The following is a 24,523-nucleotide window of genomic DNA, read 5'->3' on the forward strand; positions in this document are numbered from 1 at the left end:
TAAAAAGACGATAAAAGCTAAAGTTCGAAACGGAGCGATAAATTATTTTGCTAATAAACCAGACAGTGAACATCATCGTTGAGTTTTTAGAACCAATTTTGTAGGGCATCCTAACTTATAAAACACCCCCTGGAGCCAGAACAAAAGGTTACAAAATACGTTTTTAAAAAATAATGTACCAATTTTTAATTAGCTAATTATATAACAAGAAATTCATTTTTAGTTTTGTTGATGGTTTAATTTTACGTAATAAAAGTGTTGATCGTAATAGGGTAGGCAATTTAAATAAAATTAAATTTATTATTTACATTTATTTTGTATTTTCAAATGTTTACCATTGAAATTTAAATCTACCGCTTAACAATAGTTTGCAGACTTCTAAAGCTGTTTTATTTGCTCACTTGCAGAACATCAAACAAGAAGGGATGTTCTATTTTTAACTATTTTATAACTAAGCCTAAAAGTGACTTACAACACTGCTATCCAGTGAGCATAAAGTAGCCCTTGAAAGAACGGAAAGAAGTCAAACCCGACCACCGAAAAAATGGCTCAGTCTTACGGCAGCTCTCGCACGGGAAGTCAGGAAAGTGTTCTGTGAAAAAAGGAGGAACATTTTGGTAAATTCACATTTTGTCAAGTCATGGAGTTACCATCCATGGTGGAGCGTTCGGGGAATCACCTGGTGGTGCGCAGCTTGGTTAATGGCGTACCGCTGTATCAAACAGCATTGGAAGGTGGAGAGGATGTGGGTCTACCAACAACTCAAGGTTTGCAGCCTTTGTTGGGTATAGATACTCTGGAGCGTCAATTGGAGCAATATAGGGTGAACTTGATGTATCCCATTCCATTGCCCGGTTCGGTTCCCGTGGGAGCTGCAGCTCCAGCCGACCTGGTCCAGGAAAAAGTGGAAGGTGCTCTGCAAGAAGGTAATCCTTCGAACAACGAGGAAGAGCTACCCCAGTGCAAGATTCGACGCAACTACAGCTGCAACCAGTGCTCCTTCTTCACCCAAAATCCTCGTTGTCATCTGTCCCACCTTCGCGACGTCCATGGCGAACGGATTGTGATCAACGAGTGCAAGCTCTGCTTATACGCCTCGCGACATTTCCAAAAGCTGGTGAGGCACATGAAAATGGTGCACGGCTGCTCCGATGATGGGGGCGGAGTGCCAGGATCTGGAGGTCAACTGCGGGGCAAGCGAAACCTCTCCAGGGAGGTGCGCAAAAGACGTTTGGAGGAGAGCATTGAAATGCAGGCCACAACTGGGCCGTGCCTTAATCCCAGCCTGCTGCGCATGCTGCAGAATGGTCCGCCACTGGAACAGCTCAAGATCGAGCTGCAGAAGGAGGAACAGCAGCTGTTGGCCAGTGTCCAGGCTTACAGCCGGCAGCAGGAGATGCTGCAGCTGCAGCAGATCGTCGACAACAACGATAACATCTTCTCCATGGCCTTTGAGTTCCAGGCCAAGTTGATGCCTTCGAAGCAATCGGAGTCCCTGAAAATGGACCAGAATAATAACAGCTCCGATTCCGAGGAGGCTTCGAAGAGTCCCTCGCCGGATAATTTTGAGCTGCCGCCGGGCGAGAAGCAGTTCCAGTGCCAGAAGTGCTCCTATAGTACCCCTATCCGTTCCAGATTTAAGAAGCACGTCAAATACCACTCCATGCCGCTGATCAAGTGCAGCTCATGTGACTTTCACACACCCTACAAATGGAACCTCGACCGCCACACTAAAAATCATGGTGCCCATGGACATTTCAAGTGCTCGGCTTGTGACTTCAGCACGGATATCAAGCAATCGCTGACCATACACGAGTTAAACCATCATGTGCCTACTGTGGGTCATCAAACGGGCACCAGACGCCGGGATGAGGTAGAGAACCACCTGGATCAACAGCCAACTAGCTCCAAGAAGCCAGAAACGGACAAAAGGGGTCCTCCGATTACAGCACCAGATTCTCCAGTTTCGAAACTCCCGGAGATCGTTTGCTCCCACTGCCAAAAAAAGGTGGCCAATGCCATCGAATTGATTAACCACCTGCAAGTGTGTGCTCCTGCCTTGCGGAACACCACTCATCTACAGGCTGTTCTTAACGGGGAGATGGATCTTCAAGATGATGACTTGCCCAGCGCTCCCACCGATCTCAGCTATTGCGGTGTGGAGACAGCTCCTGGCTACGGAGAGTAAATTTTACTTTAAACTCAATTTTCTTGATATTTGGCTGAATATTTACTCAATCTCCATTGTTTTAGGTCACTGAGGTCTTGCCAGAGGAGTCCGATGATACGTCGCCTTTGAAGAAGGTTTTCAAGTGTCCCCATTGCACATTTTGGGCAGCTACTGCCTCGCGCTTTCACGTTCACATCGTTGGCCATCTGAACAGAAAACCCTTTGAATGCTCTCTTTGCGCCTATCGCTCCAACTGGCGCTGGGACATCACCAAGCACATCCGCTTGAAGGCCATCCGAGACAGGTCCCACAATCAGGCCCAGGTGCTGATGAACGATGAGACTGGGAGGCGCAACTACGCCAAGTATAACCAGTATTTGACTTTGATGAAGGTGAGTGCGGATCAGATGGCCGATTCCAAGGGTATGCGCACGGGTGAAATGATCGCCATGCCACCGGAGAAGATAGCCGAGCATCATCTCATGGACACGGAGGAGAACATGCTAGAAAGTCTGCTGCCCATTGAAATGATGGACAGTTCCTCTTCGACCTCGGCTCTAGATCTGAGCAAACCCAAAGAAGATCCCCCGATGGGTAGTATCAACGTTGACGCTGAAGTAATCACAAGTATCGACGATTTCCGCAAGCATATGCTACCACAGGGAGCCGCAGATACACATTTTCAATCACTAACATTTAAAGCGTTGAATGCCTCCGTTGGCGAACCAAAATCCAAAGAGTCTCCTCTAGATTTAACAAAGTCAGATGGCGCTCAATCAGACGAAATGACATCCAGTGATGACTCTCAGGAGTCTACTGAAAGCGATTAGCCTTAACGATGGAAGTACACGTGCTTCAACTATATCATATTATTGTCAATTTCAATAAAACATAGTTTACAATATTTGGTTACACCAAAATTTTTGGAAAAATTTGAAGGGACAAGCAAATATTTTTTGCTTTATTGTATATTCCACTAAATTTATCTCGGGGGCCTTAAATATTGGTATACTTTGTTTATATATCTACACAAAAATTATTTTTCTTACTAAGATTTTAGTCTGAATACACTTAAATACCGATTTTAAAGAACCTAATAAAAGATTGAACCTTTTATAGTGAGATTATTGCGTATCTGTTTATTGTTAGGTAGGGGTAATTAGGGCAAGAGTACATCTAAAAAATAACAATAAATATGTAGTTAATAGTTTTAGCATACAGTTAATTTAGCGTGACTACTGTAATTATGACACTCCTATTGAAGATCAGATCAGCTAAGCTTTAGTCTCGGATAATGACGTATACTACGAATTTAGATCACGCGCTTTTCACAGCAAACATTCCTGTATGAAAAATAATACTATGCATATCAGGACAAAAAGCGGCACCAGGAAGCAGACTTCATCTACGCCGAAAGTGCCCAGTATCAGCCACAGATCGAGACAGAGAAACCGCGCCTGCAGGAGCCACAACCACAGGCACTAAGCCGTCTGAAACTGCACGCCCTCAAAGTGTGGCGACTGTCCGTCCTCGTCTTCCTGTTGCCGCGGCATCGGTTTGTAGTCCGTCATCTGCACTTCCTCGGCGTGCTTGGGGAGCAGTAAATCCTCCAGCATGGCCAGCTGCGGTGCCGTGGCAAAGTCGTTGTCAGGAAACTTAACCTTAAACTTCATATAGAGATCTCCGCTGTCGGTGGCCTTGTTAAAAACAGGCATTCCACCGCCCCGCACCATCTTAATTTGGTTGTGCTGCAGGACTTCGCCCGGTTGGGTGCGCAGGCGTACGTTTCGTCCATCCAGGTGCTTAAAGCAATGTGTGTAGCCGCATAACGCCTCCGTGATGTTTATCTCAAGATCCCGCATGTACAGATTAGCATGGCGGCGCTGAAAGAGCGAATGCTCCAGTTGTGCGATGACTACAATCAGGTCCCCAAACTCGCCGCCTCGCATTTAATGACCCTCGTTGGCGAAGGAAACCTTCAGCATGTGCGGTGCTCCCCGCTCAATGACCAGGTCCCGCTTCATCTTCTGCTCGACAAAACCGCTTAATGGTGAATCCCCGGACGTCACAAGCCGGACAAGTCTGAAACAAAATAAAACAAGGAAGAACGCTTTAGTCGAGTACCTCGACTATCAGATACCCGTTACTCAGCTAAAGGGACCAAAGGAAAGTGGAGATATGCAAGCAGCAAATGCGCCACCTACCGGCGGTAGACAGATTTAAGCATTGTGGGCGTTGGAGTGGGCGTGGCAAAGTTTTTTTAAATCAATCGATAGGTATTGACGAGACCAATACATTTCAGTTAAAATTTTTTATCTAGCACGAAAATTGTGGGCGCCACAGGCTTGGGCGGTTTGTGGGCGTTAGAGTGGGCGTGGCAAACTTTTTTTAAACCAATCTATAGGTATTGACGAGACCAATACATTTCAGTTAAAATTTTTTATCTAGCATAAAAATTGTGGGCGCCACAGATTTGGGCGGTTTGTGGGCGTTAGAGTGGGCGTGGCATATTCGCGTGACAAACTTACGCTGCGCTCAAGCCTACGGAATCTAAATCTGAAATCCCGTTTCTCTATCTTTGATATTTTCCGAGATATCCGCGTTCATATTTACGATTTTTTGAAGTTTGTGGGCGGTTTGTGGGCGTTAAAGTGGGCGTGGAAAATTTTTTTTTAGGTCAATCGGTAGGTATTGATGAGAACAATATATTTCAGTTTAAATTTTTGTTCTAGCATCAAAACTGTAGGAGCCACAGTTTTGGGCGGTTTGTGGGCGTTAGAGTGGGCGTGGCACTCTTCTGAAACAAACTTGCGCTGCGCAGGAATCTCAGGAATCTGCATGCCTAATCTCAGTACTGTAGCTTTTATAGTTTCCGAGATCTCAGCGTTCATACGGACAGACGGACAGACGGACATGGCTAAATCGACTCGGCTAGTGATCCTGATCAAGAATATATATACTTTATGGGGTCGGAAACGCTTCCTTCTGCCTGTTACATACTTTCCGACGAATCTAATATACCCTTTTACTCTACGAGTAACGGGTATAATTATTAAAACTGTCTTCCCTGCCTACAGTAAATATAATTTTCAAATTGAATTCGTAAAATCTTTAAGGGTATTACAACTTTGGTTTTCCGAAATTGGCTTCCGTCCTTGTTTTTTGTAAGTTGAAATAGTTCTGCTTATTTACTTTATAAAATGTCACCACTTAAAAGCTGTTTGTCTGAAACCTATTATGATTCAAATTAATGGTTGCTTTAAAGTATTAAAAAATGGTACGAAACCAATGGCAAAAAAACTATTGAAAATAAGATGGAACGCCATAGTAGAGATTCTCATTTTTAAAATTTCCTGTACTGTAGCGGATGACGCGGGAAGTGAAACCACTGCCCATGGCAGGTCTTTAAACTCATTTACCCGTAACTTTTTAAGATATTCTGCAATTGGTAAGATCTTTAGCGTGTAGAAAGATATTACAAATTATTAATTTACAATTACACTGGAGCAAAATGTTCAAAAATTTGGGCGCTAGACAGATTATAGCGTAATGGGCCTTAATGTGGGCGTGGCACTCGACTGAAACAGTCTTGCGCTGCAATTAAGCATGCAGATTCTAGGGATGTGCACTAGTCATAATAAGTATTTTGACGAAACAAAAGTTAAGTACACTCATAATTTGAAATTACTACATATACATTTTAGCATCAATGGAAATGTCATTTAAATTGCGTTTGAATAATACAAAACTTTTCTTAACCCATTTAGCACTTACACCAGCTTACAAAAAAAATCGATGAAATACGCCTTCAAGGAAATCTTTTTTCGCTCTTTTTTATTTTCTAACTTGAATTCTGATAAACCGAATTCGGTCATCAAAGACTTATTTTACAGGTAATAGGATGCCCTTTAACTTTCTTTTACACATCATTGAGATCCATTCATTAGTTTGGAAGCTACAATTCGTCAAAGTTGATAAAGTTGGAAAAAAAGAAAAAACGCTGGCATAAATGGCTTCTTTAAAAATACACGCCTAAAAACCGAAATTAGTTTTATGTTGTTTTCTTGAAGGCTGAACTTTAACGGAGAATATGCGCCATTAATCACGACAATCCGTTTGTAAATCGATTTTTTACAGGTTTTTAAAGGTATATACCCAAGTTCAGTATTCGGGTGCAGCGGCCGTTAAGCATTATTATACCCGTTACTCGTAGAGTAAAAGGGTATACTAGATTCGTCGGAAAGTATGTAACAGGCAGAAGGAAGCGTTTCCGACCCCATAAAGTATATATATTCTTGATCAGGATCACTAGCCGAGTCGATCTAGCCATGTCCGTCTGTCCGTCTGTCCGTCTGTCTGTCTGTCCGGATGAACGCTGAGATCTTGGAAACTATGAGAGCTAGGCTATTGAGATTTGGCGAAAAGATTCCTGAGCTTCTTACGCAGCGCAAGTTTGTTTCAGTAGAGTGCCACGCCCACTCTAACGCCCACAAACCGCCCAAAACTGTGGCTTCTACAGTTTTGATGCTAGAGTAAAAATTTAAACTGAAATGTATTGTTCTCATCAATACCTATCGATTGACCCAAAAAAAAGTTTGCCACGCCCACTTTAACGCCCACAAACCGCCCACAAACTTCAAAAAATCGTAAGTATGAACGCGGATATCTCGGAAACTATCAAAGATAGAGTATTGGGATTTCATATTTAGATTCCGTAGCCTTGTACGCAGCGCAAGTTTGTTATGCGAATATGCCACGCCCACTCTAACGCCCACAAACCGCCTAAGCCTGTGGCGCCCACAATTTTTATGCTAGATAAAAAATTTTAACTGAAATGTATTGGTCTCGTCAATACCTATCGATTGATCCAAAAAAAAAAATTTGCCACGCCTACCCTAACGCCCACAATGCTTAAATCTGTCTTCTACCGGTAGGTGGCTCATTTAAATCTCGCTTTTCTGCTTGCATATCTCCATTTCCCTTTGGTCCCTTTAGCTGAGTAACGGGTATCTGATAGTCGAGGTACTCGACTATAGCGTTTTTCCTTGTTTTAAATTTTCAGTGTTGGGGAACGTAAGAATTTGGTGCAAGTTGTAATGCATAACGTCAGTTTCCTTGCTATTAGAGCTGGGCAAGCTAAAAAGTATGCGATTGCAGTTACGAGAAAATCATTTTCATATATTTTTAGCAAGGAAAAGTAAAGCATTTTATTATTTTGTAAACATTCAAATAAGATTTTGTTCTCATTATCAATGTGTACATGCCAAAAATGTTTCAAATCGGAACATTCATTAAAAGTTCGAGTTTTCTCTTTCTTTTCAGTTTCTGAGCAATTGACTCAAAATATAAGTGTGTCTTCTAAATGTTAGGGCCATCTTTATTTTTTTATTGTTATTAAAATTATTTTATTAAAAGTATTAAATTTTATTACTTTGCATTTTTCCTTGAAACAAGGATTGCTATGATGCTGTCGTCATTTTGTTCATATTGTTTAAGTTGTTACATGCTTAAATGGAGCGATAGTATCCCATAATTTTGCTACTGCTACCAATATATGTACACAGAGAAAATTATGACGTTCTCAAATTGAGAATTTGTATTCTCAATTTAAGAACAAAATTTGTGGAAAAAACTCATGTTGAGAAAAGTTTCACTCATTTTAAGAAAAATAACTTGAATTGATCACAAAATTCTCAATTTGAGGAAATGTGTTCTTCAATTTCTAACTTGAGAATTAGTATTCTTATTATGAGTAACCGATAAACTCAAAAATGAGTTGCGAATTCTCATAAGGAGTTCTAGAGAATTCCGTTCTGCGAACGAGACGAGACATGAGCGGCCTTAAGTTCGTTGCGTATGTGGTTGTCTTAAAAATACAAATACGTATTGCTACGAATTAAAAACATGTAGGAACGCTACTGTAGCAGTAGCGGAGCAACACAGTTTAAATATCAAAATTTGTGCTTCTGCTATTTATTTGTTTCAACTTAGGAGCTTAGCAATAGCAATATAAACAAGGAAAAACGCTATAGTCGAGTACCTCGACTATCAGATACCCGTTACTCAGCTAAAGGGACCAAAGGGAAATGGAGATATGCAAGCAGAAAAGCGAGATTTAAATGAGCCACCTACCGGCAGAAGACAGATTTAAGCATTGTGGGCGTTAGGGTAGGCGTGGAAAATTTTTTTTTTTGGATCAATCGATAGGTATTGACGAGACGAATACATTTCAGTTAAAATTTTTTATCTAGCATAAAAATTGTGGGCGCCACAGGCTTAGGCGGTTTGTGGGCGTTAGAGTGGGCGTGGCATATTCGCATAACAAACTTGCGCTGCGTACAAGGCTACGGAATCTAAATATGAAATCCCAATACTCTATCTTTGATAGTTTCCGAGATATCCGCGTTCATATTTACGATTTTTTGAAGTTTGTGGGCGGTTTGTGGGCGTTAAAGTGGGCGTGGCAAACTTTTTTTTGGGTCAATCGATAGGTATTGATGAGAACAATACATTTCAGTTTAAATTTTTACTCTAGCATCAAAACTGTAGAAGCCACAGTTTTGGGCGGTTTGTGGGCGTTAGAGTGGGCGTGGCACTCTACTGAAACAAACTTGCGCTGCGTAAGAAGCTCAGGAAGTAGCGGAGCAACATAGCAATAGAGCAATAGCCTAGCTCTCATAGTTTCCAAGATCTCAGCGTTCATCCGGACAGACGGACAGACGGACAGACGGACATGGCTAGATCGACTCGGCTAGTGATCCTGATCAAGAATATATATACTTTATGGGGTCGGAAACGCTTCCTTCTGCCTGTTACATACTTTCCGACGAATCTAGTATACCCTTTTACTCTACGAGTAACGGGTATAAAAACTATCTCATCATTCAAAAGCCTGCAATAATTTTATGTACTGTTCTTTATAACGAGAAATGTGGGGCTTTGTCCGAACATTGAACATTTATTTGATATGAGTGAAGGAACAATCAGCTTATCCAGTTTATCAAGGATGTCACAGAAATCATGAAGTGCTGAATTCGCGTAAACACATTAAAAATTTTTAAGCGAATTAGCTTTGGTTAATAATATTTATAATGTAATATATTATTTCTAATATTGGCTACTGTTTATTACAAAGGAAACGTCGCAAATTTATTAATCAAAACAAGGAAGAACGCTATAGTCGACTACCTCGACTATCAGATACCCGTTACTCAGCTAAAGGGACAAAAGGGAAAGCGAGACTGAAGTGCGCCACCTACCCCTGATCTCAATATATGGTTATGTGGGCGGTATACAGATTTAGGCGTTATGGGCGTTAGAGTGGCCGTGGAAAATTTTTTTTGGGTCAATCGATAGGTATTGACGAGATTAATAAAGTTCAGTTGAAATTTTGTATTTTTCTAGCATGAAAATTGTAGGCGCCACAGGATTGGGCGGCTTCTGGGCGTGAGAGTAGGCGTGGAAAACTTTTTTTGTTACAATCGATAGCTATTGACGAGACTAATACATTTCAGATAAAATTTTTTTGTCTAGCATGAAAATTGTGGGCGCTACAGGCTTGGGAGCTTTATGGGTGTTAGAGTGGGCGTGGCATATTCGCGTAACAAACATGCGCTGCGTACAAGGCTACGGAATCTTAATCTGAATCATACTTAAGCCTAGTACTCACATCGACGAAATCCGCGAGCTAACCATAGGAGTGAGCGAGAGGCAAACAGGCGGCTAAAGCCTTTCGTCGGGTTTGTTTTTCAGCGTGGTACTCAGATGAGCTAAGGAAATACCAGAATAAGTACCATATTTCGGGAGTGAGTTTTCGATGAACGCCGTTAGCCGCGGCCCAAAAAATAAGAAATTTAATCTTTGGCGGTGTTCGTGCAGAAGCGGTGGGGAATTTAAAAATTTTTAATGGTAGAAAAACCCCAAAAACTGTTAAAGGAGGTCAGTGCAAATGAAGAAGGACGCCTAGTCCAAGCTGTTGACCATTATTGTGGGACTTGATCGACAGGAAGCAATACAACAGGGGCAAATCTGCAGAATAGTTGACGTGCTGGAGGAGATCCTCTATAAATCCCAGTGGGAAGGAATATGCCGATTGGGACTTCGCTCTCTACATGGACATCCTGCCGAGCGTGTCCTCGCAAAGAAAATAAGATCTGGTCAAAATAATTTGGTTGCATTGTACTAATAGAAAGATCTTTTTAGCAGAACCACCAGTAATATGATCTCCGAAGTCCTCTCCATTAGGACTCCGTACACCACCACCACCAGCTACTTGGCAGCTTAAGCAGAGGACGCGGTGGCTTCTATAGGGAGGAGAAACATTTGGAGAAGCCATGGCCAGCCACTGCCAGGATGCTGGGCGACTTCCAGCAGCATCAGCAGATCAACCCCGTTCCCAACCCGGCTCCCACCTCCCGCAAGGTCCAATATGCCCATTGGGACTCGGAGCTGGACTGCGGTGGCGCGGGAAAGATGGCGAAGCATTCGTGGGACGTTAAGGAAGCTTTAAACTACTAATTAACATAAACAAAAACATTCATTGTGTACCAGCAGACTCCTCCTTTTTAAATTTCTCCAATTGATTTGTTTTCCGTTTGCAACAAACCCAGCCGCTTGGCAGTAAGACCATGCTACATGCATTGCGGGTGAACTTTGAAAACTTCGGTCACACTACAAAGAATACGATTTTTTCGACAAGTGAAGCTCTTAGCCGATCTGAGTACTAGGCATTACGATTTTTTGAAGTTTGTGGGCGTGGCAAACTTTTTTTTGGGTCAATCGATAGGTATTGACGAGAACAATACATTTCAGTCATTTTAGCCACAGTTTTGGGCGGTTTGTGTGCGTTAGATTGGGCGTGGCACCCTGCTGAAATAATCTTGCGCTGCGCCGAAAGCTCAAGAATCTGCATGCCAAGCCCAACACTCTAGCTCTTATAGTTTCCGAGATCTCAGCGTTCATACGGACAGACGGGCATGGCCAGATTGACTCCGGCTAGTGATCGTGATCAAGAATATATGTACTTTATGGGGTCGGAATTTATTACTGTATGACTATACTATGTATCGAAAATACTCCAAAAATTTTATTACAATTCTTAGGATACTATTTTTTCCAACAAAATATGTTTTTACAAAAAACAGGTATCTGAAAGTATGGTGCATATACTGAAGTTTCAAAAGGTCAATAAACGTTGATTCTTAGAATAAAATAAATCAAGTAAAAACACCTCTTAAAGAGGTAAGGGGTGCGCGTTCGTCACTACGTTAAATGCCGTGAACTGATAATGCAAGATCGTCTTGTGACATACCTTGAGATGAAAGATAATAGACTACAAGATGGGTAAACCGAAATTTTTGGGGTTGTGATTTTCGATCCGTTGTCCGTGCAAGATTCGTTGGTTGTGTTAGTCTATAATTTCGTATGCTCTGCTGCTAAAAAAGCTTAATGCCACATTTGACTAAAATGCGGTAGCAATGGCCTGTAGGCCATCGATGTTTTTCATTATTATTTTATATTACAAAATATTATTTAAAAATTGTGAGGATGCGTGAAACACACCCTCCACATTTCGCCACTTCTATTCTTTCCGCCACGAAGGCATACAATTGGAGATTACGCCACGAAGGCCATTTATTTATAAGTTATAATATATAATATAATTATAATATAAGTCGTTACGCCACGAAGGCAATTTATTTAAGTTCAAACTAGAAGCTAAGCTTATCCGATTTAAATATTGCGCGCACCAGGGCTGGAAAACCACCCAGTGTTGGTCAACCGAGGGCCAACAGCTGATAGTGCCGATAGCGATAGGCGGGAGGTTCGATAAGAAACTGTGTTGGGAAACGAAGAAACCCGGCAAGCCGGGCTTACATGCGGCCGCAAGGGCGGAAGCTCGCTCCCATTCCCGAATGGCAGAAAAGGCGACCAGACCTAGGAGCGGACTTCAACCCGGAGTGGTACAGCGGCACGAGCGTCGGCACGCCGGATCCAAGGAGAAAGTGGGACAGACAATAGCGATCAGACTGAGTGCGAGTAGGGGTAGTAGTAGTAGTACTAGCGAATAATAAAGACAAGAGAGAATGAGGAAGTATGTGTCCGTGTGAATTTGTGCATTTTTTGGGAACCCACGTGCAGTGATTTGTGCTGGACGGGAATCGTGTTGCGCCAGAGAAGCTTACTCAGTGCAAACGACCACCCGATCGCCCACAAGGAGCATAGGAAAGGATCGCCTCTGGCCACCCTCTCCTGGGAACCCCGCCCCAAATACGGTTTAGGTAGTCGCGAGCCACGTGCAGTGATTTGTGCCGGTGCACTCAGTGCAAACGACCACTCGATCGACCACAGTGAGCACAGGGAAGGGTCGCCTCCGGCCATCCTCCTCTCGGATCCCTACCCCCTACCCCAGTAGCTTGTGAGTCGCACATCCAGGGGGAACGGCCACGCCGTCCAGTTTTGTTGGTATTTTCTCAGGGATCGGCTACGCCGCTCGTTTCCGTTAGTATTTTCGCCGGGAGCAGCCCCGCCCTCCACTATACCTTTCGGGTGCCGTGTTGCGCTAGAGCTGCTTACTCGGTGCAACGCGGATACTCTGGCCTCCTTTCCCCACAAATCCCCGCGGCAACTCCCCGTCCAGTTTCGTCCCAATACTTTTCTACAAATTTAACTGTAGAGGACCCTGGCCGGACTGAGTTTTATCCCAGCCTATGAAAAATGTCCTTACAAAATCTCAATGAAATTTGTATTAAAACCAAAAAAAAAAAACATTTATTCATGTAATATTCAAAAAATTAAAACATAGACAAAAAATTAGAAATTCAGTAGAATGAGATAATTTAACATTTTAATGGGATCACTTTTTAAAGCAATTGTAATTCCTATCATCAAAAATGGCTCATTTGTGCTTTCTACATGCTGCCTGAGCAATATGATTGCGTCAAAACGCGTTGTAGTGGTGATGGCATTCAACTCTAATTGCAGATTTGTAAAACAGCTCGAAGAATCAGTTGGATTGGGAGGTGTAGGCTTTATCGACGATGCTGTCAACTGTTTATGAGACAATTTGTTTAAAATATTTTGAAGGTCGTCTTCTAAAGCGCGACATGCTTGAGTCTACATAGGCCTCTTTTTGGATTTTACCACTCCTACACAGAGAAAATTATGACGTTCTCAAATATAGTATTTGTATCCTCAATTTGAGGATGTACTCAATATAAGTACAAAATTTGTGGAAAAAACTCATGTTGAGAAAAGTTGCACTCATTTTAAGAAAAATAACTTGAATTGATCAACAAATTCTAAGTTTGAGGAAATGTGTTCTTCAATTTCCAATTTGAGAATTAATATTCTCATTATGAGTAACCGATAAACTCAAAAGAGGGGTTGCGAATTCTCATAATGAGTTCTAGAGAATTCCGTTCTGGGAATGGGACGAGAGATAAGCGGACTTTAATTCGTTGCGTTTATGGTTGTCTCTCTCTCACTGTTTTTAAATGCACCCCGCGTAACGTAGCAGAAATTGGACATTCTATCGGCCCTTCCGTGCCTGAGGGTAAGTGTTTTAATCTAATTTGTTTTTGTAAAGTGCTTCATGTGAAAAAAGGTGCACGAGTACATACAGTGGCGGACAAAAGTCTGCGAACGACACCCTTTTTTGAGTTTACCCGCTCCTATAGCTTTTACAGGAAAAGTAACGGTGCAGTTTTGTTTTAAATGGTATTAATATACAAAAACCAAAATGGTATTCTTATTCATAAGCAACTTTTAAAGTTATAAACTAAAACCTGTAATAGGCAATGAATGTACTCCTGAAGTAGTTTCGGTTTAACTTCTTTATTTCACAACCGCTTTCCTTGAACGTCTAACACAGAGTGCCGCCACGATTCTCTCTCTTCCTTCTTCTCGCTCATCTGTGTGAGCGAGGCAGGTATACGTATTTGCGATCTCATATGCTGCAGTACTCGGTAGAAAGGGAGACAATATAACGTTTACAGTTAACTTAAACTAGGTTTCCCGCTTATTCTATAGCACAGTGGGCGTCGTATGAATATATTACATCATATGTTGTACAGTGGGCAATGTCAGTATATGTCCTACTACAAAACTTAAAAAAGGCACTGACAAAAGTGTACGTACGATTTGTTGGACAGCTGTTTCTCCTGTTGCTTCCAGCTAAAACCTAACGGCAAAGTAGCCTTTAGTTTTGTTTTATGCTTTGCTTAGTATTTGGCGTTGGTCTTATTTTATTTCATCACTTGAAGAACGATACAATCGCGAAAATGTTTCCCCGATAGGAAATTTCTCTTCCAGTGCGAAAATTAGTTGTAAAACACAGGAAAGAAAAACAAATCTTTCGCCGAAATTGTTAAATTGTTAAATTTAAGCAAATCGACGGTGCATACAATTTGTAAAAATTTCCAAGAATCGAAGAAATTGGGAAGTAAGCCGCGCAGTGGCAGTCCAAAAAAGCTTCGTCGTAGGGACATCTCCTTTATCCGCAATGAAGTGAATCAAAACCCCAAGGTACATGCAACCAATTTGGCCAGGAGATAGCTAAAATGTCAAAAATTGTTGTCCACTCACGCACAATAACAGGGACTCTTAACAATGAAGGACTCCACAGCAGAACTCCTCGCAAGAAATCTCTCATAAGCGAAAAAACCGTGCACTTCGTTTGGAATTCGCTAAAAAGCATATAAACAAAGATATGGAGTTCTGGAAAAAGGTTTTATTTACTGATGAGTCCAAATATAATATATTTGGATACGATGGAAAAGCAAAAGTTTGGAGGAAACCCAATACAGCCATGGATTCCAAGCATGTTATTCCGACCGTAAAGCACGGTGGTGGAAGTGTCATGGTGTGGGGAGCAGTTGCAGCCTCGGGAGTTGGAAATTTGGCCTTCGTCGAGGGTATCATGAATCGCTTTCAGTATTAGACCATGCTAGAAAATAATTTGAAAGCCTTAGTGGACAAATTAGGCCTCGGTGCGAGCTGGATCTTTCAACAGGATAAAGATCTTAAGCACACGGCGAAGATCGTAAAGGATTGGCTGCTCTATTATGCTCCCCGGCAATTATATTCACCACCACAAAGCCCAGATTTAAATATTATATGGGAAATATTGGAACGAAAAATTCGAAAACACGCCATAAGTAGTGCTCCCATGCTTAAAGAGAGGCTCCAAGAGGAGTGAATAAGTGAAGAGCTGGAAAATTTGGCTGCTACAATGCCCAGACGATTACAGGCAGTTATTGATGCCCATGGTGGTCCAACAAAAACTTGTGAGGAAAACCCCACATTATTGTAGATATAAGTAGACATTAGTAGAGTAAAGATAGACGTAACTGATGTAGCCAAATAAGAGAAAAAAAAAACCCACGGAGGGAAAGATAAAGACTTATAAGAAATCCACACACGCACATACCACGCGCTGCAGGAGAGAGAGGGAAGAGAGAGACCACGAAGGGCGCAATGATCAACAGTAGCCGAAGCTAAGAACGCAGCCGAAGCTAAAGACATAGCCGAAGCTAAGAACGCAGCCGAAGATCAAAACACGTGGTCCTCTGCTCGGACGACGACAGCGCAGCAGCCGACACGATCGTCGGCAGACAACGGCAGCCGAAGCTTCCCGACTTGTCGAAAGGCACAGTCGCTCGTAAACCGGCAAAGGAGACGGTCGTGGGTCGCAGAAAAGCGCGGAGATAGAACAAAGCCTGGAATTGGACATCATCACCGCCACAACCCAGAGGAGTCGGAAGGAGTAAAAGTGGGTGAGCTGGCCGAGGCCCGAAATCCCAAAAGTGGGACAACATGTGTGGCAGATAGGATAGGGATAACTTAAGAAGAAAATAAAGAGTAACAAAGTGGAAAGCAACAATGTGTTCTCGTGCTTACCGGGACGAAAAGGGGAAGAGGGCTCGCGGATGACGGGGCCCCTCCTTCCTCCGACCGCCCGGGAAGTGTTTTCCTCACCTCCGGATCGGGGAACTGTCTCACGGGTGACGGGGCCAGCCTCCCTTCTCCGGAATTCCTGCTTAGGCCGGAAATCCGATTCACGGGTGACGGGATCGGATTTACCGGACCTCTGTCTTTGGACTGGAGATCGACTCACAGCTAACGGGGTTCCTGGCCTTTTCCTTTCCACCCCCCCCATTTCATTTCATCACTTGAAGAACGTATAATCGCGAAAATGTCTCCCCGAAAGTAAATTTCTTTTCCTGTGCGAGAATTAGTTATAAAACATAGGAAAGAAAAGAAATCTTTCGCCGAAATTGGTAGATTGTTAAATCTAAGCAAATCGACGGTGCATACAATTTGTAAAAATTTCCAAGAATCGAAGAAATTGGAAAGTAGGCCGCGCAGTGGCCGTAAATATTTTCTGTGAAGAGACCCTGGCGTGACCGACTTTCATCCCAGCTCTAGAACTACTTTACAAACTTTGTTTCGTAAATCAATAATATATATTATACAGTTGCGGTCAACATAATAGTAGTGTCGTTCGCTCAGAGAGTTTTTATACCCTTGCAGAGGGTATATTGGAGACTAGATGAGTCGATCTAGCCATGTCCGTCTGTCCGTCCGTTTCTACGCAAACTAGTCTCTCAGTTTTAAAGCTATCGGGCTTATATCTTTTGCAGGTAGTATATAAGTCCGAACCAGCCGGATCGGACAACTATTTCTTATAGCTCCCATAGGAATAACCGGAAAAAAAATTTAAAAAAATTATATCTTTGGTGTTTTTCAGCTTATAACCTCCTAAGCTTGGTAATAAAAGCTGCCATAGGAACGATCGGAAAATTGGTGGGAAAATAATATGAAACAAATTATAGCTTCGGTATTTTTTAACATATGACCTCCTACGCTTGGATATAACATTTTTTAATTAGTTCTGAATTTTGAATTTAATTTTATCAAAGTCGGACGACTATATCATATAGCTGCCATATGCCAAAATAATATGAAAAATTTCATAGCTTCGGTGTTTTTTGACTATTATCTTATACTAATATCATGGGAATATCATTTTTTGTATTTTTAAATTTAATAATTATAGCTGCAAGGGTATACAAACTTCGGCTTGCCGAAGTTAACTTCCTTTCTAGCTTCTCATTATTTTCTCTATTTCTTCGCCAATCTAATTCATTTTTTCACTTAAGTAACTGTAATTATCTGCTCTCTAAGAATGTGCAGTTAATTTCGGTTGTCATACCTCTTTGTTTTTATACCCGTTACTCGTAGAGTAAAAGGGTATCCTAGATTCGTCGGAAAGTATGTAACAGGCAGAAGGAAGCGTTTCCGACCCCATAAAGTATATATATTCTTGATCAGGATCACTAGCCGAGTCGATCTAGCCATGTCCGTCTGTCCGTCTGACCGTCTGTCCGGATGAACGCTGAGATCTCGGAAACTATGAGAGCTAGGCTATTGAGATTTGGCGTGCAGATTCCTGAGCTTCTTACGCAGCGCAAGTTTGTTTCAGTAGAGTGCCACGCCCACTCTAACGACCACAAACCGCCCAAGACTGTGGCGCCCACAATTTTCATGCTAGATACAAAATATTAACTGAAATGTATTGGTCTCGTCAATACCTATCGATTGACCACGCCCACCCTAACGCCCATAACGCTTAAATCTGTCTACCGCCGGTAGGTGGCGCATTTCAATCTTGCATTGCTGCTTGCTTATCTCCATTTCTCTTTGGCCCCTTTAGCTGAGTAACGGGTATCTGATAGTCGAGGCACTCGACTATAGCGTTCTTCCTTGTTATTTTCTCCTTCATTTGCAATGACCCGCGTGTTTGACTCAGTCAAAATAATAGTAGTGCCAGAGAAATTATCAAGAATAATTAAATTTACTCCATTTGTAACAAGGTTTGTGTTGTTTAACAATACATTTAGATGTTATTTAATGTCCCTAGCATTTTTGGAATTTTGCTCTAAAATTAGTTCTGGCTACATGGGGCGTGGCAAACACTGTACTGCCAAGAGGCGAGATCTGATTAAAAAATTGATTTCTGCTGGAAAGACTTTTGTCGAAGTGCAAAATATTATTGGGTGCTCTTCTACAATGATTAGAAATACTGTTAAATATGAGCCAGCAAATAGAACGCGTGGTCGACCCAAATTATTGTACAAAAGATCAGTGGATCGCTTAACAAGACAGGCAAGAATAGAGCCTTTCACGTCTGCTGCATCTCTAAAAAAAATCATGTGACTTAAATGTAAGTTTGGAAACGGTAAGAAGACGGCTTAGAGATAATAACATCATTTCAAGAAGTCCAAGAAAAGTGCCTTTACTCACAAAAAAACATGCCGCCAAACGTTTAAAATTCGCAAGACAGAACTTGAATTGGCCTTTGGAAAAGTGGAGGAATATTTTGTGGTCGGATGAGTCAAAAATAGTTTTGTTTGGAGGCCGAGGCTCTCGCCAGTTTGTTAGAGGACCACCCTTAAGGGTTTTTTCTTCAAAGTATACGCTAAAAACGGTAAAGCATGGTGGTTTATCAATCATGATTTGGGAAAATTTTTCATACTATGGAGTTGGGCCAATATATTGGGTCAAAACCATCATGGACCGTTACGTATACGTCAATATTTTAAACGACGTGATGCTCCCATATGCCTCTGAGGAGATGCCTCCTATTTGGACGTTCCAGCAGGATAACGATCCAAAACATAAAAGTAAACATGCTAAGGAGTGGTTCGCAGCCAACCAAGTAAATGTCATGGAGTGACCCGCACAGTCACACGATCTCAATCCTATTGAGAATTGATGGTGTGACGTAAAAAGAGCAATCTCAGAAATAAAACCAAGCAATAACTTCCAACTTTGGGAAGCTGTACAAAGGACTTGGAGCTCTATTCCTGTAAAGATATGCAAAAACTTGGTTGATTCCATGCATAAGCGCTGTGCAGCTGTCATAGCAAACAAAGGATATGCAACAAAATACTAAAATGTAATATAAATATAGATCATTATGTACAGTACATAATTCAACCTTTAAAGGTTTTTTTTTGGCTGTGAAATTTTTGAAACGTTTCACTACTATTATTTTGACCGAACATTTTTTTGTAAAAATTCAAATTTTTTCTTTTTTTTTGGAAAAATCTTATAAATTATCCTTAGTTGTTGTTTATTATTATTAGCTACTATTAGTTAAGTTTCAATGAAAATTAAAGAAAAAATTGTAAAAACATTTCTAGAGCTATTTTTTGGGGTTACTAAAAAGCCTCTGTGGGCACTACTATTATTTTGACCGCAGCTGTAAGTCCAAAAAAGAAATCGTACTTACACTTTTGTCAGTGCCTTTTTTAATTTTTTAGTTTGTAACTTTAAAAGTTGTTTATGAATAAGAAAAACATTTCGGTTTTGGTATTAAAACAAAACTGCATCATTACTTTTCCTCTAAAAGCTAAAGGGGTGGGTAAAATCCAAAAAAGGGGGTCGTTCGTAGACTTTTGTCCGCCACAATGTATGTACTTTGTATGTACATACGTATATATATATATGTACATAGAAAATTAAGAATGTTAGACATGTGCTGCTTCATGCAACTAATTTAAGACGTATTTTTCAAATGCTTTTATAATTATGCATATATACATGTAATTAGATACAATAGAATATCACAGCTTATTTCGTGCAGAGGTAAACTTGAAATTCAAACTCGTGTAGCTGGCAAACTATACGGAATATTAAAAAAATTTAAATGCAGATGTGTTATGTAGTATTTTGGCATTTATTAAGGCACTTTTAATTTCATTATTTTTAAACTCCAATTAATAACAATTAAGACTGAAAAAAACTAAAAGAATTATTGACTTTTTTATGTCACAGCTTATTTCGTGCAAGGAACTTCATGCTAAATATATAGACTTTTAGTTAACTTAATATTTTGTGTGGCCTTCCTTCTGTTTAATAACATCCTTCAAGCGAGTTTGCATCGAAGAAAACAACTTTTCTGAGGTCTCCTTTGGAATCTTGGACCATTCTTCCAAGAGGCCTTTTTTGAGGTCATTTTTATTAGAAATTGACCTTTGCGGATTGCCAGAGCCAAATTTGCCCACAAATTTTCAATGACGTTCAGGTCTGGTTACTGGGCGGGTGGATTAACTACGTAAGGGCAGTTCCAGATCAACCAGGACTGAAAAATAGCCGATTTATTCTTAGGGTCATTGTCCTGGTAAAATCTAAATTTCCGCCTTAGGACCAATTTCTCGGCGGTCTGCAAGTTGTCCTGCAAAAGTTGGAGGTACATTTTCTTGTCCATATTTCCCTCGATGAAAACCATGTTTCCAACGCCGGATGCCGCCATGCGGGCCCAAGCCATGACACTACCGCCACCGTGCTTGACTGTAGGTTTCCAATTCTTATTTGAAGCTAGGTATTTGGTTGACGCCACACATATTGCATTCCAGCCGACCCAAAAATATTAAATTCGGACTCGTCTGCAAAAATTACGTCATTCCAGAACGATGGCTGGTGAACAACAAGTTCCTTGGCATTTAAGCCTGCTCTTTTGATTTTTCTGGCTTATGAAGGGCTTGTTCCGGGTTACTCGGCCATTAAAGCCGTTGTCGCCGCCGAAATCTGTTACAATAGATAGATATAATGAGCCCGCTATAATGTTCCAATCAGCAGATGAGTGGCTGGAATTGTACCGTTCAACACAAGCTTTAAGCGCACTTGTGGGGTACGCGAGCACTTACTTCGCCCGCGCTTATTCAGTACAGCACTAGCCACCGTCTGCTACGATTATTTTTAAAGCGGTTTCCTTACTTCTTTGTCTCACGGCTATATGTAACGCCATACAGCCAGCAGTTATATATTGAATAATAAATTGGATATATGTTAACCTGCGAGTTTTATTAGAACCGGGACGTGCTACGTAAAGTCGAGGACAGGGTGGCGCTGGCCTCAACAGTTGTGTTCCCGCAAAACGCGACGGACGGTTTCTACTGAACAATTTTTGCCCATTTCATTTTCCACTTCTACCGTTTCTTTCGGGGCCGAAATCTTACTTTGATTTTCCGGACAATTCGCCTTTCCTCAAGATCGGTAAATATTTTGTTCGGTGCATTTTCTCATTTTTGAAATGGTTCAGGCCCAGTTCACGCTGTTCGATGCTTTTGCGGGGGCTCATTTTGGAAATTTAAAGAAAACTGCATTTTTCAGTGTGACCAAACGCTACGAAGTGATAAATAAATTAACTGATATTGTCCCGAATGCGATACAAGAAAAATTAATTATTAAGGACTACCAATCATTTTTGCAGCGTTTGATATTGTTGGGTAAAGGAGCACGTGTTTAATGTTTTAGCTATTTTTATAGAGATATGTATGTAGCGCGCAGAGCGCTAAAGGGAAAAACATACTAACGTATTTCGTGGAGCACAAAGTGCTGTCCAACGATGAACGAAAAAATTGAATAAGCATTATAGTTGACGATGTTCAAGTCAGAGTTATGGTCATCAAAAGTACTGATTTTTCATTGTTAGTTGAGGAAATATGTACCTTATTCCCATTTGAAAACGAAAAAAAGGTAAGAACAAAAGACGTACATTCAAATCCGGAAAAAAAAGATTTGTTTACTTATTTTGTATAGGACTGTTACTTTATTGCATGAGGACCTCGTAACAACGCGTCCGGAAAACTATATTCGCGATATAAAAATATGCGTAGCCGAAAGCAATTTTAAAAGGTTAAGTTAACAACGATGGATGAGAATTCTTCTATTAAAGCTAATTCAAAAGTTATTGAATACGACGAATTCGAGGCGGCAGGAAAGAAAGCATTGCTAAATAGAGACTGCTCAGATTGGGACTTAGTCTGTGCCAACTGGAAGGATACTTTTTCTCTTCCTCAGCGGGAGTCTAAGGAAATGGACAGTATAACATTCTTTCAGGGGTGGACAAAATTTAGCCACGCTAAGGTTACCGATCTGGTACGTTTAAATAAAATTATTGTTTTACATTAGGGTATACAGCTAAGAACTGACAGTGGAGAAATAACAGTTCACTTTGTATTGGGTCTAATAGTTGGAGATAATTTGGCAGTTAATGGTATTAATGGCTTCGTGGAGTCATTTAATTCCAAAATGTATTGCAGAGCTTGTACAAAACCAAAAGCAGAAATGAAACTGGATACTGAACAGTCAGAATCTCATTTGAGGAACAAAATTGATTATGCTGAACACCTAAGTTTAAATAATTTTCAAGAAACTGGTGTAAAGAGCGTTTGCAGTTTTAATGATCTAACATCATTTCACGTTGTAGAAAACATTTGTTTCGATATAATGCATGATGTGTTTAAGGGGGTATGCATATACGATATAAGAAACATATTAGGCGCTCTAATAAAAAATAAATTTATAACTATAGATGAGTTAAATTGTAGGAAAAATCTTTTTCAATATGGAGAGACTGAGGTAGGAAATAAGTCGAAAAGCATCGAGCTCGAAAAACTGAAGAATTTTCATTTGGAGATGAATGCAACTCAAATGTTTTCTCTAGTCCATTTCCTAACATTACAAAGTGGTGACTTAATACCAGAAGGGAACGGGAGCTGGGAGCTGTTACTAACATTGCTAGATATTGTTGATTTGCTATTACAGCCTGATATTATTGAAGAGAATATAAGTGAGCTGCAAAGGCTTGTTTGCTTGCACCATCGAATTTACCTGGAGCTTTTCGGGCCTTTAAAGCCCAAACTTCATTTTTTTCTCCATTACTCATCAGCAATTAAAAACTGCGGACCTCTTAAGCAGTTATGGTGCATGAGGCTTGAGGCAAAGCACAGAGAAGCCAAACAATATTTTAATAGAATAACGTCCAGAGTAAACCCAGCCAAGTTGCGACACTTCTCGGAGTCACTTCGGCACATTTCTTCCCGACGGGAGTCACTTCCGCGATCCGAATGCGATATCGCGGACGATCGTTTTCATCTTCTAGAAGTCACCTAATAGTGCCTTCCGCGGTAGAAAATGCTCGCAGGGATATTGTGTATCACTGTGAATGCAAACTGCGTAGTTACAAGTAGAATAAATAACTGCTACTGCGTTTATGCGATGTCCATTTCACGCTTTATTTTGCGATTTCAGCCGATTCGTGTGTGCATAAACGCCATTTCGTAAATTCGGCAACACACGAAACTTGACTATGATTTCAGCCTCAAAGCGTGAATTGGTGATGCGCAACCAACTTAACACTATACAAATCAGGTGGCAGCGCCGTGCATAAAAGTTGAAATTAAAACGCAAATTAAAGAAAGAAAAGGGAGTAATTATTGAAATAGCCATGGAATGGAAGAGATCGTTTTGGTCAGACGCCGAGATAGCCTGGCCAATGAAGTCTTCACCGAAACAGAGGAAATTGATGAATCCAGTTCTACGGTTGATGCACCTGAATTCCTGGTAGAGACATCTATGCCTAGGAGCCGCTAAACTTCAAGTAAGCATATTAATTCTCATTAACGGTAACACGATGGTAATTTCTAATGATTTCACTTGATTTTTCACATGCGCGATGTTCTTGCGGAGGATCTGGCCGAGACCCAAAGATTCATGCGAGAATTCTTCAACTCCAATTAAAGCTGAAATATTTCGAAACAAAACTAATTGTGCAATTTTCATTTATTTTGAACTGCTTCGCAAAGGAAAGTTAGAAACAATGTATTGGTGGTTGCTGGTTACTTTCATACTCGTTGATTGGCGTAAACTTCTCTTTTCTTATTTCCACGCAAGCCAAAGCAACATATGGAACAAATTTATAATCAATATATATTCTTTTGGCCAGGCACCTCCAGCGTCCTTTTAATCGACCAAAGGCATTCTCCACTACAATTCTGCCCGAGCTAAGGTAGCAGTTGAACGACTCTTCCTGTGGAGTTAGGTGTCCAATATATGGTTTTAGAAGCCACGGTAGCAATGGGTAGGCAGGATCTCCCAGGATAATGAAGGGAATCTCTTTGTTGTCCAACAGCTTTGCAAAACCCGGAATAATTCGGCTATGGTTCTTGAAAATTCCAGATTCTTTAAAGACCGTCGCGTCGGGGACACTTCCTGGAAATTTCATGCTGACGTCTCTAAACCTAAAAATAAATAATATTTGGAAAAACAACCAATATCTAAATATGTTTTTACTTACAAGTAATTGTTGTCAACTACAGCTTGCATGACCATCGATGTCCATCCCTTTCGATTGACGAAATCCATGTAGCCAATCTTTGGGGCTTGTGTGTTCCTAAGTAATTGATACATAGCGTTTATAATTTGTAATTAATATTCTAAAAAGCATTTTACCGTCAATAGCTCCAATCACGTTAGGAATGTGGCACATTTTTTGAAATGCAC

General features: G+C 41.0%; 1 protein-coding gene and 1 pseudogene across 1 annotated transcript; one reads left to right on the forward strand and one right to left on the reverse strand.

Annotated features, from left to right (window-relative positions):
• The first annotated feature begins 446 nt into the window (after positions 1 to 446).
• LOC119546095 (zinc finger protein 236-like) lies at positions 447 to 3,000 on the forward strand. Its single transcript, XM_037852176.1, has 2 exons — positions 447 to 2,183; positions 2,252 to 3,000. The coding sequence occupies exons 1-2, from the start codon at positions 641 to 643 to the stop codon at positions 2,998 to 3,000; spliced, it is 2,292 nt and encodes a 763-aa protein (XP_037708104.1). The 5' UTR covers positions 447 to 640.
• Positions 3,001 to 3,281: 281 nt separating this feature from the next.
• LOC119546098 lies at positions 3,282 to 24,430 on the reverse strand (annotated as a pseudogene).
• Positions 24,431 to 24,523: the final 93 nt, after the last annotated feature.

The sequence above is a fragment of the Drosophila subpulchrella genome, chromosome 2L (assembly GCF_014743375.2).
Source record: "Drosophila subpulchrella strain 33 F10 #4 breed RU33 chromosome 2L, RU_Dsub_v1.1 Primary Assembly, whole genome shotgun sequence".
NCBI classification, from domain to species: domain Eukaryota; kingdom Metazoa; phylum Arthropoda; class Insecta; order Diptera; family Drosophilidae; genus Drosophila; species Drosophila subpulchrella.

Excerpts from the sequence above, each read along its gene's own strand:
- LOC119546095 (XM_037852176.1), top strand. The coding sequence starts at position 641 with ATGGAGTTACCATCCATGGTGGAGCGTTCGGGGAATCACCTGGTGGTG. Across the intron at positions 2,184-2,251 it reads GACAGCTCCTGGCTACGGAG|AGGTCACTGAGGTCTTGCCA; the intron begins AGTAAATTTTAC and ends CTCCATTGTTTT.